Source organism: Propithecus coquereli, unplaced genomic scaffold (genome assembly GCF_000956105.1).
Source record: "Propithecus coquereli isolate 6110/MARCELLA unplaced genomic scaffold, Pcoq_1.0 Scaffold281, whole genome shotgun sequence".
Taxonomy (NCBI): Eukaryota; Metazoa; Chordata; class Mammalia; order Primates; family Indriidae; genus Propithecus; species Propithecus coquereli.
The window spans coordinates 1456214-1473842 of NW_012148408.1; the positions used below are offsets into that span (position 1 = coordinate 1456214).

The 17629-nt window shown below is 55.2% G+C and overlaps 1 protein-coding gene across 1 annotated transcript in view; it reads right to left on the reverse strand.

The window, feature by feature from the left end:
• KSR1 (kinase suppressor of ras 1) overlaps positions 1–17629 on the reverse strand; it is a 38758-nt gene that overhangs the window by 18532 nt on the left and 2597 nt on the right. Inside the window, 7 exon segments of the mRNA XM_012648352.1 lie at positions 1419–1587; positions 5562–5668; positions 5771–5832; positions 7295–7378; positions 10476–10536; positions 13405–13409; positions 15558–16017. Coding sequence (XP_012503806.1) covers positions 1419–1587; positions 5562–5668; positions 5771–5832; positions 7295–7378; positions 10476–10536; positions 13405–13409; positions 15558–16017 — 948 coding nt within the window.

The window sequence follows — 17629 nt, forward strand, 5'->3', positions numbered from 1 at the left end:
ACGGCCAGAGATACGATCTTGGAGAGAGGGAAGCCTCTGTGTGGGGGACAATGAGGGCCCAGGGACATCAGGGAAAGCAGAGAAGGTCTGGCTGATATCGCAAAAAGGACCTTCGCTGTGGCTGTTGCTTTTCAAACAGGCCCTTCCTTTAGAAAGACCGAAAGTAGGAGGTTTAACAAAGGCAGTTTCAGAGCGTAATAAGGACAGAGCAGAATGGGAGAGAAGGTTAATCAAATGGGCCGTCACTCACCGGCGGGGAGGGGAGGGCTGTGCTCAGGACAGGCATTAACGTCAGAGGATACCCAGCCACTGTGCATATTGAGGTGGAGGGACAGGCACAAGAGAAGAAAAGATTCCTACAAAACCTTGGTGTCTCACCACCCACAGAAGCAGTCCCTAGAACCCTGGTGAGATGGGCCCCGAGGCCCGGCCTCCTGCTGGCTCTGTGTGGGCCCAGCTGGGGCTCCCCTAGCACAGGAAGAGCCGCACCCCTGTCCTCGAGGGCCTGGAGCCCCAGGGGCCAGTGACAGGGGCCTGACCTGGACTCCACGGGCTGGGGACAGCCTGTGGTGGCCCGGAGCTGAGCGTCACTGTCGTCCTCCTTCCTCTGTGACCGCAAACTGCAGTAGGCTGAGGGCTGAGTCCGACCTTGAGGAGCTGCTGGGGAGGCCACAGCGGTAGCTGAGCCCCAAAAGGGGCAAGTGGGCTTCACTCTGCCCCTTGGGGAGACAGCCCCCCGGGCCTGGCCAGGAGAGGGGTGGGAAGAGCTGGGGTCCTGACCTCTCCCCACAGAGCCATGGGCAGCGGGGCTGCTGGTGGAGCTGGAGTCAGCTCCAGCTCAGGCCTCTCACTCTGCTCTTCCGTGGGACTCAGTGTCCTCATCCACACCATGGGGACAACCTAATCCCAACTTTGCATGGTCTCCTTGCTTTATGGAAAGTGAACGAAAGGTCTCCTTGAAGTAGCTTACCCCGATCACAGAGCAGGTAGGCAGCAGGGCCCCGGGTCCCCTCTGCTAGGCCTCCTGGCTCACTGTGCTGCCTGCCACACCTCCTGGGAGCTCAGATGTCCACCCTGAGTGAGCGAGCCACGCTCAGGAGGAGCCACCTGCGCACGGGAGGGCAGCGTGGGGGTTATGTTACGTCATATGGTCTTGGGTTTGGTCCTCGCTGTGCTACTTCTGAGAGATACAACTCAGGGCAAGCCACTCCCACTCTCTGAACCTCAGTGTTCCTGTCTGCAAAATGGGCACAACAACAGCATCAACCTCAGAGCGACTGTGTTGAGGTGCTCGGCAAGTGCTCCATAAACATCAGCTGTTAGTGGTAGTAGTATCTGACCTTTAACCTGCCAGGGTCTGCTGAGAAGGGGGATATGATCGCTCCTCTGAGAACCCAGAAAAGCCCAAGATGTGGTACCTGGGAAGTTGAACCTGCTGTCCCGCTGGCCAGGAGAGGGGTTGGGCGGCGTGGTAGCACTGGATGGGTTGGACGACGTCGGGAAGGGCGCTGGCGAGGAAGGCGTGGAGGAGGTGGTGGAGGATGGGTTGCTGCTGGAGTCCAGGTGGTTCATGGCTGGAGGATGCTCCTGCAGGACCAGAGATGCTGCAGTGGGCAGGGCTGTCACCACCTGACCCAGTCTGCCTGCCCCATGTCAGCACCCTCCCTTCCCCACTGAAAAGGAAGAAGTCAGCCCAGGGGATCCTTAGGGTCTTCCCCTCCAGCTGACATTTTGTGGGTCTAGTATTTGAGGAAGGGGGATACACAGAGACCCTCACCTCAATGCCCATCCTCTAGAGGACTCCCACTCAACTTTTTTCAGCCCAAGCATACTTTCCCCCCAGAAGCCTTCCCTGAACCCCAGCCAGGACCATGCTCCTCCTCTTTAGCCTCCCATAGCTCCCAGCAGTTTTTCATCAGGGCACTTTTTCCTGATGAACGTCATTCCCACCACAGCGCGTGTTCTGTGAGGCCAGTGTGCCCAGCACACACCCAGTGCCTGCCTCTGAGCAAGGCAAATAGTAGGATTCTATGATGAAGAAAATTCAGCCTCTAACACACGTTCACATAAACGTCTGCTCTTGCCAGGCACCCTGCTAGAAGTAAGGAGACTACAACGAGTGAGATGCAAATAGTCCTGTCTTTGCAGACCTGGTTGTCTCAAAGGCACTGGGAACTCTAGGAGCCCACATTAAACTGCAAAGCCAGTGTGGGCTGGTGCCATCGTGGAGGGGTGAAAAATTCCAGAGCTGGAATGAACTTTCTCGAAGATAACCACAAGAGTTGGTTTGTCGGGACAGGCCTGGTTCGCTCCTGCTGTCCCAACTGAAATGTTAATGTCATCCCTTTCCCACCCAAACGCAAGCACAGTCCCCCTGCTAATAGATCACGCCAGCCAGTGCCGGCCAGAGGACACACGCGTGTTTGGTGGCCCACGGGGCGACTTTAGGAGGCCCTTGGACACACCATGGGGGACGCTGAGTCGCAGAGGAAGAGTGTTCTTTTCTCCCTTGTCCTGCACGAAGCCCTCAGTCCCGGCTGCTGTGTCCTGAAGGCCTCCCCCACACTGGCCAGGCTCTTTAACGAACAGTGAGGGCGTCGAGCTCCGAGCCGTCGTAAGCAAGCATGATTATCTAGATGGAATTTAGTAACTTTTGGTTTTAACTGTATTGATTTTAATGATTGTCTTCTATCTATGGAGATGGTGGATTTTCCAATTACGACAGTGATGATTACATAAAAATGAACTCTCATATGTAAATATTAACCCAGGTGGTACACGGTTAAGACAGAAACCATGAAGACGGTTTGCAACTTGATGAAGTTTGGACAGCACTGATGATAGTATCAGCCCTCCCCATACCACGCACCATCACGGCCCCACGACAGAGCTCAGGAGGGCAGGGCCCAGGGAGGCGAAGGGCTTTGCCCACGGTCGCGGGGGATGGGCCTGGCTGGATCCCAGCTCTGGGCTTCCTTCTGGCCAGGGCTCCCAGGGCACAGCACAGAGGAGACCTCTGAGAATAGCAGCAACATCTCCCAGCTGAGAGCAAGCGCCTGCGGGAGGAACCGGAGTGCCCTGGAGAAGGGGGTGCTGCACTGGAGTCGGGGAGGCCCGAGCTCAAACTTCTCAGCAGAAACAGCAGTGGGCTTGGAGGCAGAGTGAGCGGCATTCTTACCTAGCTTCTGTCACCTCTTAGCTGGGTGACTCTGGGCAACTTCCTCCACCTCTCTGAGCTCGCATTTCCTCAACCACAAAATGAAGATATCCACACCTATGCCAGAGGGTTGCTGTATCAGCAACTTAACAAAGGTGAGTGTGTGGTACACAACGGGTGACTAATAAATGCTTGCTCCACTCTTTTGCAGACCTGCTAGCTAGGACCACCCAGTGGCTTGGGCCCCAGGCTAACGGACCACCAGAGAGAGGGCTGCGGGGCCTCCATGTTAGGTAGGACCCCGGATGTGACGGGTGTTGCCCAGACCCGAACATCAGGTCCTCAGCGGCTGGAAGAGGAATGTCTTGGTCAGAAGAGTTGGGGCCAAGTTGGGTTAAATGCCAAGTTCCACAGGTATGCCTTCTGTAGGCCCCGAAGGCTCTGGGTTGCACAGTGAACTCCAGGGACAGCTGACATGACGTGGTGCCAAGCCAAGAAGAGGGCTGGGCCCACCGAGCCCTTGCTCTTCTCGCCCACAGCCCAGCGCTCCGTCGGCTTAGGGGCTGCGCAGGTGCGTGCAGGAGGCAGGACTGAGAGTCCCGAGCAGAGAGGAGGGCCGAGGAGCGGTGCCCAGCTGGGTGGAGGTGCAGGCGCAGACGTGCCAGGGCATGAAGGGACGTGGGGTGACTGCAGGTGTGCGCAGCAGAGCCGGAGAGGAGACGGCAGGGGTGGTGACGATGCTGGCAATGGGGTGGGGTGTGTGCTGGCGTCCCCGCTGGGGAATCACTCCTGTCTGTGACAGGCTGGAAAACGAACACTAGTTGAAGGGATGGTACCTCCCCCTGCATGCGAGTTCATGAGCTTTCTCTCGTTGCCCTTACAACGCCCTGTGAATGAAGCATTATCATCGAGGCTCGGAGAGGTCAAGTAGTTCATTTAGGGTCACAGAAGCAAGAAAGGGGACCAGTCGGACTCAAACCCAGGGCTGTGATCCGCTATGGTCTGAACAACTGTGTCCCCCAAAGTTCCTATGCTGCAGTCCTAACCCCCAAGGTGATGGTATCTGGAGGTGGGGCCTTTGGGAGGTGACCACGTCACGAGGGTGGAGCCCTCATGACCAGGAGTGGCGCCCTCACAAAGGAGGCCTGGGGGAGCTTGTTGGACCCTTCCGCTGCGTAAGGACACAGGAAGAGGGCACCGTCGGTGAGCAAGTGGGCCCTTCCCAGACACCAGATCTGCCAGTGCCTCGATCTTGGCCTTCTCAGCCCCCAGAACCTCCAGAGCCCAGGCTATGGCATTTGGTTATAGCAGCCCGAACGGACTAAGACAGGATCCTAACACCTATCCACTTGGTCCCACCATTCCTGCGGGGAAGCTACCATCAGAGGGAAAACACAGACAGGCAGAGGCAGGAGAGAGCACAGGAGCAGGCCCGTAAGAGAGGTCGGGTCTGGAGCAGCTGGCCTTGTCTGACAGTAAGAAGTGGCCCTGGACGCCTCCCAAGCAGCCCGTTAACAGGTCACATCGCCCACCTGCCTCTCTCTCCGCTCAGTTCACACCTCCACGGAGACTGGCCTGGGCCGTTGAAGGCCAGTCACAGCCAAGCAGCAGTGGTCGCACACTCCTCATTGGTGAGGCACATGCTACGCCCTGGTCTGGGGCTGAGACACGACACTTAAAAATACACAGCCGCAGCCTGGGAGGAAGCTGCCTGCTGCGTGGTCGCCAGGACGGAGGCTGCTGTCAGAAGCCATCAAAACTGGTGCCTTGCAGACACCAAAGCCACCTGCGCATAGGGGCCCAAGAGAGATCTGCAGACCATCCTGGGGGACAAAGGCCTTCGAGAGTCTGCCTAGTGCAGAGGACACCTGTCTGCATCAGCAGAGGAGCCCGACCCCAGGCTATGTAAAGAAACCCACTTTCGGGTGTGTCGCTGTAAGGGCGGCAGAGCCTTGCTCAGTGCAGGCCACGGCAATTGCTTTAATGAACAACTGAAGGGGTACGTGCCACACTGCAGCTAAGGGCCCAGGTTTTGAGGTCAGGCAACAGCCGAGGCTACCACTCTGGGTTTGCTGCTTGCTCTTGGGGGAGCCTGGGCTCAGTGTCTCACTGTAAAATAGATCAGTCTGTGCCCTTTGGAACTACTGTGAGGGGTCAAATGAAATAGCAACGAAGAAAGCTCCTGGCACAGAATTTGCGCACGGAAGCAGGTGGGAGTCACAGCTACATCACAGCGATTTGGGTAGAAGAGTAAAGTCTCCTAGATGGCAAAGATACGCTCCCCAGGGCCACCCTCCCGGCTTGCAGTGCCATGTCATACCTCCCCACCGATCCTCCCCGTCAGGGGTGCTTTACGGAAAGCAATTCTGGGGGTGGTGGTTCTCCCCAGCACTGCCGGGCATACCTTCTTGGTCAGTGCTTTGGGGAGGGTTCCGAAATGGGGCTCAGCCGCTCTGTCCACGGGGTTGTTGATGTCCGACGGGACCGATTCCGTCCTCCGAAGCCTCGTTACTGTTTGAAAAGGGGGGAACCCGTCAGCAGGGAACAGACCAAGCTACAGAAAGACTCGCCCCAGATCCCGAAGGCAGAGGAGAGGAAGCGCAGAGAACTCACGTGGAAGGAAGGATATTCTGCAGGCAGGGGCTTCTTTTGTACACTTGTTGTGACACTTCAACCTGGTGAAGGAGGGCAAGGTCAGCGTGCAGAGACCACGCCAGGGCTCCTGGGACATGTCCCGGGCAGGAGTGCAGCATCCAACCATCATGGCCTCAACTTCCACCAACTTCTCAGCAAGCGTTAGCTCCGAAGTACGGGATACTCTGACATCGAGAGCAGCCACTACCTACTGAGCACTGATCGTGTGCTGCTGTCGTCTGCCCAGTCCTCAGAGCAGGTTTTATTATGCCCATTTAACTTGTCACAGGCCACATACCTATTTTCCCTTTCTAAGAAAAAGAGACCCTCTGCCTACATTCAGAAGGCTCGAGACAAAGCTGGACTCATAAAAAAGAAGAACTAGAAGGCGAATGTTGGCATCCCGAAGGCTCCCAGGGGTCCGAAGGGCAGCCCCTCCTGCCACATGCGAGCACTGGCCGTGTGGTCTGAGGGTCAGGAGTGGACGCAGCCGGGTTCTTGTTTTGGCCTGTTCGCTGCCCTGAATGTCAGTTTTCTCCTTGATACAACGGGCTGACAGTTGGTGCCCTGCCCACCTCATACGCACCGCAGGCCAGGGCGGGCCCGGAGGGCATCCTGTGCTCTCCGCGAGAATGGCAGAGATGAATGGGAGCTGGGGGTCCCTAATTTAAAGCCAAGTGGGCTGGAACCACAGGAGAGTTAGACTGGAGAGAAAACTCCAGCATCTCCCTGGAGGTCAGCAGAGTCGTCAGGAAAACAAGATCGGTCCGAGTGATATGCACAAGAGCCAGCACCTGGAGTCTGACCGGAGCCCAAATGCATGAACACATTCTAGCTCAGACTCTCAGAGCAATCTTAATGGAATCATCTTCTCAGGTGTATGAATAAAACATGAGGCCCAGAAAGGGCAAGCACCTTGCCCCAGGTCACACAGTAACACAGGGGCAAAGTGGGCCGGGAACCAAGACTCCAGGGCCACTGTTCGTAAGGTGAGGGCAGCTGGGCAGCAGAGGACAGACTCTGTTCAGCCCACATTGTTCCCTGTCCTTGCCCTTCTTTCCCCCCGAGAAACCACAATGGTATGAGAAAATAAGTTGGATTTATATAAAATCCACACTCTCCTGCTCTGCCCTTCTGTAAGCCAGTGCTCTGTTTTTACCATGGTCTATCCCTATGTTCCAGCTAAAACGTAAGGGTAAACTTCACAACTCCTTACAGTTCCCACAACAGTCCTCACATTCCTCCCTGCCTTTGTATAAGATGCTCCCTTGGCCTGGAATTCTCTTTCCCCCTTGGTCTATCTTATAAACTTCTATTCATCCTTCAAAACCCACCTCAAATATTCCCGTCTTCCAGAAGCGCCTTGCTTAATCTCCCTGGAGAAGCCTGATCACTCCCTAGTGTGAACAGGATTATGAATAGCAGTAGGTTTAGGAGAATTCCTCTGAACTCTGACTTACTAAACCAAGTGTTTATTCCCCCACCCCACCTTCCGCCCATCACCTGCAGTGCTTGCACTTCACTCCAAACATCATGCTTTTCTGGCACACGTGGCAGACTTGTGACAGCCAGGACTTCGTGGAGAACCTGTAGGGGGTGGACACATACATGTGCTCGCATAGGCCAGGAACCCAGGGCCCGGCCACAGAGGGCTTCCCACACAGCTCCAGGGAAACTGGGAGTCCTGCTGCATCCCAGAGCCTCAGGGGCACCCTCCCAGGAAAGGCGGATACCCAGGGGCCACTGCTTCCCACCAGGCATGTACATTTCCCATCACTATCAATATCCTAAAGTTCATGTGGTCACTGATGGCAAATTTGGCAACAGCAATCAAAATCAAAAGCGTGCATACCCTCTGACCCAGCAATCCCAGTCTTAGGAATTTATCCAACAGATACTCTAACAGGTATCAAAAGACATGTGAACAAGGTACATCTGCAGCAGGTTTGCAGCCGTAAAAGACTGGAAATAGCCTACATGTTCATCAGTAGGGCACTGACTAAAGCATCGTTCATCCGTACAATGGAACACTTCACAGCCAGCAAATAAGAACACTCTTTTTGTCTAAGTGTGGAATAATCTCCAAATCACAACATCAAGTAAAGAAAGGTACAGTATGAGATGATCCCATTTATATACAGGAAAAACTAATCTATGATGACAAAAGTGACTAGTAACCACTTGATGGTGGCACTACCAACTAGGAAGAGCCAAAGGTAATTAACTTTCTCGGGTGCCAGAATGTTCTAAATCTTCTGGATGTGTGAGTGCTGTGTGTATGTATATAAAAATCCATTTGTGCATTTTGCTCTATATAGCTATCTCAATTTTTTAAAAAGCTAAGTATAGAACAGTGTGGGAATAATATATGTAGTAGTCGTGTGGAAAAAAAAGAGAACGAACATATACACATATTTGTATAAAGTATCTCTAGAAAAATACACGAGAAACTGCTAACAACTGCCTACAGGGGGAGCTGGGGAGCTGGGGACAGGAACGAGAGGGGAATTTTCTCTATACACACCTTTTGATACCTCTTGAATTGTGAATATATGGATGTATTTTCAATTCAAAATTAAAAAAAAAAAAAACCACAAAAGATAGAGTGGAAGGAACGATGGGGGTTGAGTGTGCCCACAGGGCGGGCAGGCCTAAGAGCAGAAAGAACCCCTATTTTTTGAGGAATAGATTTGTTTGAAGCACAGTGTATCACAGTAACAACAGAATGAACACCAGCACTGGGGGAGTCATTGGTAACGCATCCACAAATACTAGCTCACTTGATTGTTGCAACCGCCCCAGGGAGTTTGGCAGGTCCAGGATCTTAGCACACAGGCAAGGGACGCAGCTCTGAGAGCTTAGGTGACGTTCTTGAGGTCACACAGGTGGGACGCTGGGCAGCAGGGCTGGCGCCCAGGTCTCTGAACTATTACAGAGCTTCTCTGCAAGAGTCCATTGGGGCAGCAGAGGCCAAAGGAAGCCTTGAGCAGGAGGAAGTGCCCTAGCTTTGGGCTCATACCAAGCCGAGTTTGAGTCCCGCCTACTACAGAGCCTCCGTAACAGGGCTAACAGTCACCACACGGTGATCTGGGGAGGGTCACACACATGCAGGGCACATGTGTAGGGCCTGGAAGGTAGAAAGATCCATGAACGTCACCGTCCCCACCCAACAAAAATCAGAGCTTCTGGTGGCAAAGGACACCCACCTGCCTGGAGTATCCAATCCAATCTCCCGTGAACCCGGGTTTGTGTAAGCACGCTTTCTCTTTCTCTTGCTCTCTCTTTGGGTGTTAATTGCCCCTCACATCAACATTGGGGGTGAGGGGAGCAGGAGGGGTGCCTGAGATGATCTCCACTGGGAGATCTTGAAAGTAAGTCTAAACGACAGTCAGATCTGGGACTAAGCAGAGGCAGGTCCCTGGGCAACACAGCAAGCCCCCATCTCTAAACAAACACACAAATAAATAAATACATAAATACACACATACATACATACATGGTAAAAACCAAGAGGGCGTGACCATGACCTCACCTCCTCAAGCCCAGAACCCAGTAAGGGGAGGCATGGGGCAGCCCGGCAAGGCCAGAGCAGGGCTGTGGCTACACTTGGAGGCTGGAACTAGCCGCCATCGGTGGGAGGAGGCAGCAGCCTGGGAGACATTTGGGGACAAGCTAGCTCAGCCCCAGATCCTCTGTGAAATGGGGCAGCCTGCTGGTCCTGGTGCCCCTCGATGCCAGCCTCTCTGGGTGCTAGAACCCGAGATTAAATACCAAGCACTCGCCACTGCTGGACACATGAAGCTCACGTGCACATCACCTCATTTTATTCTCCTGATGGGACTGGAAGATACTAGCATGCCATTTGCAGAGGGGGAAACTGAGGCTTGGAGCAGGTACTGCCCACAGGTGTGCAGCTCACAAAGAGAAGAGTAGTCAAAGGACCTATTCTTGGCAGTTCTCTCCCAGCCCTTGGAAGATCGCACCTGACACCTCAGGTGTGGCCGAGGGACACACTGTGACCTTTGCTCCAAAAGCCCTACCCTAGTTGGCTGCCGGTGCCCTGGACCCTCCTCCCCAAGGCTCTGGGGTACAGGCATCCCAGGGCACCAAACAGGTCCCTGGGCACTTCTTGGGGTCAAGCACTGTCTTATAGGCAGTGTGACCTCAGACAAGTTACTCAACCCTTGGGAGCCTGGGTCTCACCCTCCGGGGTGAGAATTCCAGGCCTGCCTTCCACTGGAGAGCAGTTCACGTTCCCTGGGGGAAACGAAAGGCCCTGCCACGTTGCAACGGAATGGTGCTCCCTGTTGTACAGGGCCTGGGAATCTGGATTTTCAGCAAGCTGTACCGGGGACTCTGATGTGCAGTGTTGTAGGACCTGCACGACATCACGCTGGGTGCAGAGGAAGCTCTTGGCTCCTCCTTATTCCTCCTGGAAAAGGAGGAGTGATGTCCCCCAGTAGAGTGAGGAGAAGACCCAGGGAGGGGTAGGCGAGGGACCAGCAAGACCACATGGCCACCAGTGACAACGCAGGGGCTCCGAGTGCGTGCGGGGCTGAGTCCCACAGAGGAGACAGGCAGAACAGAGGCGAAGAGCCCAGAGAAACAGCGACCAGATCCCCCACCTCAGTGGGAGCACCCAGCCCAGCTCCATGCCCCTCCCCACCAGGCCGGCTGGGCCTACCTGTGTGTCACTGAGAGCCCGATGTCCCTTCGTACCATCTGTGGGGATCCATGCGGGAGATCTGCGAGGAAAGAAGCCAGGTTGGGCAGGCTGCAGAAGCCCTGTGTGGGACAGTTTGTGCCCGTGGCCTCTGATGTCAGAGATGGCAGGCTTGATGGGGGCTGGCAATTTATCACACGCTGGAAAAATGTCTCCCTGAACCTACGTCTATCAAAACAGGGGCAGGCCAAGCGAGACCCGAGGAGTGGCACGGCTTGCTTCTCTAGGGACTGTCACTGCCTGGCCTCTGCAGACAGCTCGGTCTGCCGTCCCTGTGCGGTTTCTGGCGCAGGTGGAAGGCAGGCTTGAGAGGCAGAAGACAGAGCAAAGGTGAGGGGAGAAGTTTCCACACACCCCAGCTCTTGCACTCCCTCACCAATACACCCGCAGACCACCGGCATGCAAGGGCTTAATCCCGGGTACAGCTGACCCTGGAATGACATGAGTTTGATTTGTACGTGTCCACTAATACGTGGGTTTTCTTCTGCCTCTGCCACCCGAGACGAAAGACCAACCCTCCTCTTCCTCAGCCTACAAAATGCGAAGACCACGAGGACAGAGACCTTTAGGATGCTCTGTTGCCACTTAATGAACAGTTTAATTTTCTCTTCCTTATGATTTTTCTCAACAATATTTTCTTTTCTCTATCCTACTTTACCGTAAGAATACAATACGTAACACACGTAACATAAAATGTGTGTCAATCAAACGTTTATGTTATCGGTAAGCCTTCCAGTCAACAGTAGGTTATCAGTAGTTAAGTTTTGGGGGAGTCAAAAGTTATATGCAGATTTTCGACTACACGGTGTGGGGGGGGCGGTCAGTATCCCTAACCCCTATGTTGTTCAAAAGTCAACTGTACGTGTTAAGTGGGCAGAAGATGCTTGATCGTTGAAGGGGAATCTGCAGCTAATACCTTTCCAGCCTGAAACACCTCGAGAACATTCCTCTGAAGCCGCCACTGGCAGATCTTGGCAGGTAGAGCGAGGACAAGGGGAAGCTTTACCACACTCCAACGCGGGCCAGCCCTACCCGAGCGCCACAGTCCGAGCCTTTGGGGAAGTCTCAGGAACCCTCTTTCTCTGTTGCAAGAAGAGTCACAGGCTCTGAGGTGCCCCTTCTGCTTGCCTTCCTGGAAGGCTTCCTGGATGTCCCCTCTCCTAAGCTGGGCTTCCCCGCGGGAACAGGCGTCTCCAGCGTTTATGGCATTACAGGCTCGGCAGTGAGGAACAACCATCCGCTGGCAGCCCACATGTCCGACTCACGCCCCAAACTCAGCGCTGTGTCCTCCCAGAACTCATGGACGGAGTCAGGGACCTGGGATCCCTCTGCACTGGCCGGCAGAACGCTGTGGGCTTTTCCCTGGACAGAGTCTAGACTCTCCTGTGCTGGAGTGACCTGGGCATGCTGTGTCCTCTACAGAAGGTCCCCTGAGGGTGGCCACTGCCCCCTCAACCTTGAGGGCTGGCCCAGCACACAGCTGGTGCTCATTAAGCGCTGGTTCACTTAAGGCCAAGGACCACACACCCCGCCTGAAGGGGAAAGGCGTGCTGGAGGTACTTCTGCCTCCTCCCGCGCCACGGGGAGTGTGAGCAGCACACAAAGGCCCTCTGTCCTCTCCTTGATCAGAGACCCACAGCGGTCTCACCCGAAGCTCTGGCACAACTACATGGGGCTGACTTCTTATCCCCAGTTCCTCCCAGGGACCACCCCAACCCAGTCGGCAGTCAAAGCCTCAAAACACATGGCTTTAAGGGGTTAGCTGTCAGCCTGAGAAAGACAGACTACGAGAAAATGAGACTTCAGCCGCCCAGCTCTGAAAGCGAGCTGCGATGTGTGACGTCTGCCACCGGCAGGGGCCGGGGCAGCGAGGTGGTACGGGTGCCAGGCGTCACCTCTCCCAGATCTGGATGGAAATACCGGCCCTGGAGGCCTAACAGCGTCGCTGCTCGGTCCCTGCGTTACTATGGCAACTGGAGGGACGGGCTGTCCTAGGGATGGAGGTGCTGGATTTTCCTCCAAGGCTCTGTTAAGGGCCCTGCGAGCTTCCGCCTGTGTCCTGGAGAAGAAAGTGTAGCTGTTCTCCTTCCTCACCCCGTGCCTCCTGGGGTGCCTGCAGCCACTTCAGCAGGTCACTGCCTACTGCGCCCCTCCTCGTCCCCACGACCCCACCCACAGCTGCGTTACTCTCTGGCAGCTCAGGGTAGTATGAAAATACGCTGCTATTTCGCTCAGTCAAAAACCAGATGTCTCTGCATTTCCACTCATTAAAAGCAGGCATGGCTGCTCCCTCTGCCTCGACTCGTGAGAGAGAAGCCCCACAGCCTGGCGACACGCAGGAACCTGTTCCCAGCCTGAGCTGGAGGGTGGAAGAGGGGTCCAGGGGGTCCTGGCATTCTCCTCCGCAGCCTAAGGGGCATCTGCACCCTCCCACCCATCCGGGCCTGGTTCGGGGCTGAGCTGCACCCCTGCCTCCTGGACAGAGGGTCCTGAGACGTCAGGTGGGGTTCCAGGATGGCTGAAGTCCACCTAAACCAGACAGGTGGCATCTCCCTCCCAGAAGCACTGCTTTACGTGGCAGCCCAGCAGGAAAGTGTCCCTGCCAGAGAGGTCACTGCAGGTCACTGCGGGCTGGCAAGGTAGAGACGGGGCTGCTCACAGACCATAATACTCTCGAGGTCCCAGCTTCTCAGAGAGCAGTTGCCGGCTGGGCTGAAGCCAGCCCATCACTTTAAGGCCACCTATCTTAGGGCTATTTCCTGAGGCAGTTACCAGCACCTCTGCTTCTGGACTATGGAAACAGAGGGTCAAAGAAATCCACCCCCGATGGGGACAGCAACACAAACAGGACTCTTGGGTGGCAGAAGGGATGGAAATGAACCACTCTTACCAAACCTGGAGGAGACAAAAAGGAGAGAGGGGATTATGTCACCATGCTGACTTGGCATGTTCCTAGAACACTACCCTTGGGAGGGACAGGCAAGGGGATGGAACGTGGGACTCTGAGGCCTGGCTTGGGGCCAGGCTGGCCAAGTGACTGTGAGAACCCCTGCCATCCCATGGGGATGTTTCCTCAATGGGAGGGGCTAGAAGGCGTTCTCTGGGACACTAGCTTATCTGAGCCTCGCCAGCCACCAAGCATGGCAATTAGAGCTCACCCCACTTCACGGCTGAGGAAACTGAGGCTCACGAGTGGGAGAGCTCTGCCAGGGTCCAGGCAGGAGAAGGGGTCAGTGCACTGGAGAAGGGGTGGCTGGGCAGGAGGGCAGGGAGGACAGCCTGACGAGCAGAGAGGTGGCCCCCGTGAGAAGGGTCAGGTGGGGACACACCCCTAAGCAATGCCTCCCCTGGGGCTGCCACTGCCCCTAGAGGTGCAGGGAGCTGGGGGGAGCCAGGACACTCAGTCTGCCCTCCGGGCTCACACAGGGCAGAGAGGTGGCCTGACGTCCATGTCAGTGCTGGTTCTGGTGGCTGTGGAGAGACTGGACTCAGAATCCCTGGGTCTGAGGCTCAGTCACCAGCTGTGGGATCTGAGGCTAGTGGTGTCATCTGCCTGAGCTCTGTTCTCTGCCTGGAGCATGGGAAGGGGACCAGAGCCCTCCTAATGCTCTTTTCAGGAGAAAATGAGGAACAGGCACTGGGTTTAGCCCTCAGTGAGGCCTTCTCTGACTGCCCCACGTATACGTGGTAGTTACCACTGTTCCGCAGCCCCCTTCTGGGTGGGACCCAGGCCCTGGCAGGACAGCCTGATCAGTGACCACGGCGGGTCACACCGGGATTTCTCCTCCTTGGGCGGCACACTCAAAGCCATCAGAGCTGTCCAGAGTCCGTGCCATGAAGGCCCCGAGACAGCCTGCACTGGGACAGGGAGAACAGGCTCATCCCACCAAAGGTGACTCGGAGGCCCAAGACAGAGCAGGCAGGGCCCAAGGAACCCCCCATAAAAGTGAGTCCACGTCAAGCAGAGAAGCCTGTGTCCCAACTCACAGGGATACAAGAAAGTAAGAGGCACCCAAAGAAAACACCCCCTCGTCTTCTCTTCTGCCCACATGGGTATATTGACAAGGACGGTCTTTATAATAGCAAAAAAAGACAATGATCTAGGTGCCCATCAAGAGGGCACAAGTTAAACTATACAATGGAATAATATGGACAAGTTAAAAAAGAGGTTGTCTGAATAATTACAGATATAATACAAAACTGGTAACTTGGTGGCTTCTGAAAGGGGAACCAGGTGACTGAGTAGAAATGGTGAGGGGTAGACTTTAGTATGCACCCCTGTAGAAACGGAAAGATACGAGGCACAAAACTGTTGCATTTTGGACCATGTGACTGTCTCAACTTATTCAAAATACACAGACAGAAAAACTTTTAAGTCAAAAAATAAATAAAAGAGTAAGGTATTTCAAGATGTACTGACGTGACACTCTCAGAAATATCAAGGTAAGTCGAAAAGACAGGTCACAGGACAGAGTGCATGGTGTCTGACAGTCACTAGTGGTTTCAGCCAAACATTCCAGTTCTCCCCTTCTGGGCACATGAGAGAACTGCATTTCTCAATCCCTTGTTTGGGCAGGGCCATGAATTACGACTGTAACGTCTAAGAAAAAGTACTCAACTTCCAGGGCATGACACCCAGAATTCACTTTTCTCTCTGTCACCAGCCACACTCAGGACAGTGGCTGTTGTGTCAGCCTGGGGCCTGGCGGGAGGCTGACCCATGATGGGCAGGTAGCACGAGTGAGAAACAGATCTTTGTTGTTTTAAGACCCAGAGATTTGGGGGTTATTTGTTACTGCAGCATAACCCCGCCTACCCTGACTGATACATGGCATCATTTCGTGTGTGCATGTACAGGACAAAATCTAGGCGGATGCAGCCCCAACTGCTGAGGGAGTCTGGGGACTGGACTGAGAGATGGGGGCACCTTTTGCTTTTTACTTCACACACTTCTCTATTGGTTGATTTTGTGTGTCCTATATACCTTTGTAATAAGGAAACGGCCACGAAAACTCTCGGTAGCTGCCCGGCAGGAGCACTCACCTCATCGGGGAGACGTCGTCGATGCGGTTCCCCAGCTGGGACTCGTGGGACTTGCTCCGGGTGAGCGTGGGGAAGCTGGGCAGCAGCTGAAAGACCTTGCGGCTGGGTGGCGGGGGCGTCCGCGGCGGCCTCAGCTTGGCGTGCCGGCGCAGCTGCGGCGTGGTGGGCGGGGTGAGGAAGCTGTGCAGGGCTCGGGGGGTCAGCCGGCCGCTGGCGTGCAGGGGGACACAGGTGTCCGAGAGGCCCTCACTGAGGCCAGGGGCTGGGAAGTCCGAGGCGGGCAGAGCTGACACGGAGACGGAGCGCGGGCCCTGGGCGCTGTTGCCCACTCTGCCCAGCTGGGAGCTCCCCGGGGGCCAGGGCAGGCTGGCCGGTGACAGGGTGTCCATGGAAGGCCCCGAGCCACTTTCCCGCCGAGCATCTGACATACTCCAGCCCGAGTCCTCTTTGTGCTCCCCTCCTGTGGGCCGAGAAGTTGAGTCACAGGTGGTTGGGGCAAGAAGGCGCTTCCAGGTGAGGTGACAAGGGGCCAGAGAGGTTAAACACCCTGGCCGAGCAGGCACCTTTAATGGAAGGCTTCGACTACCAGCCTGTACCCGGCTCAGAAAGGCCTCTCATGCACACATACTATCTTCCACGTTATTTAGCTGACTGTGAGGCCACCAGGGCAGATGTTACTACAGGGTGCGTATCCCTAATCTGAAATCCAAATGCTCCGAAATCAGAAATTACTATTTCAGCACCAACGTGACGCTCAAAGGGAATGCTCACTGGAGCACTGTGGATTTTTGGATTACAGATGCTGATAAAGGCAAATACCCCCAAACCGGAGAAAACCCAAAACCTTCTGATCTCAAGCATTGCAGAGAACGGACACTCACTCTGCATCTCTGTTTTACAGAGGAGGAAACAAGGCCCAGAGAGGAATGGCCCGCAGGGGCCTCTTCCCGGCAGGTCTCGGGGGACAAGGTGGGAAACACCCCAGAAGTGGGTGACTCAGAGAGGGAATGGTGACTGGTCCTTAAGGAAGGGTAAGCTGAGTGTGTAAAGGGAGGGAAAACGCCACTTTAAGAAAATTCAAATGTCGGGACAAGGGGCTGCCCTGACCTTCCGATAGCAAATTGTCCTGGGGCTTGTGAAAAGAGATCAGATAGAAAGGGATCAATAGCCACTTCCTTCTGAGAAGAGCCCCCGAGTGACTTTCAGCTGCCCCCACCATGACCCTGGCCCCAGGCCCCCGAGACCTTGAGACTCGTGGGGCTCAAACTCAATTGCACAGGCTGTGTGTTCACTCAAGCATATGCTGGATGCCGGGTGAAAGGCATAAAAAAGACACATGCCCTGTACTTGGAGAGTCCGATGGGAATGACAGACACACAAGAGCATGCTGTGTGCCAGGACAGAGATACATGGGGACTCTGGGGAGGAGTGGGGATTGGTCAGAGAAAGCTTCCCCGAGGACATGGCACCCGGGCGGACCAGCTCAGGAAGCAGGTGCAGAAGGTATACCAGGCAGAGGGGACAGCACGTGTATAGCAGGAGAGCACAGGACACGTGCTGGTCATGACCAAGCGGGCTGTGGGCCTTTAGAGTCAGGACAAGCCAGGGGGAGGCAAGAGACGAACTCGAAGGGGTTACCCCAGCTGGGGTGGCTCAGAAAGGGCCTGGAATGTCTCACCCGGGAGTTCAGGTTTGACCCTATAGGAGATGGGGAGATACAGAAGGGTTGAGGGCAGGGAGAAGGGACTCCATCCGCAGAGACCCAAGAGGTTGTCACAGGGAAGGAGAAGACACCCCTCTCCTCTCCTATTTATCACCGAGTAGACAGTGCAGGAAGGTAGATTTTGACTCAAGACAAAATGAGCCTCCACTCTGGAATCCTTTCCTACGTGCCGCGTATACCCTGCCTCCCTCCACCCTCCCCCCATGCTCGTTCTCCCCGGTGTTCAGGGGAGGTCGCTGAGACTCAGAGAGGCCGTGGGCACTGAGAAAGCGGTGGGATGGGAATTGAAAACCTCGATTGCAGCGCCATGCCCCCTCCCGCAATGCCATCGACTTTGAATAACCCACAA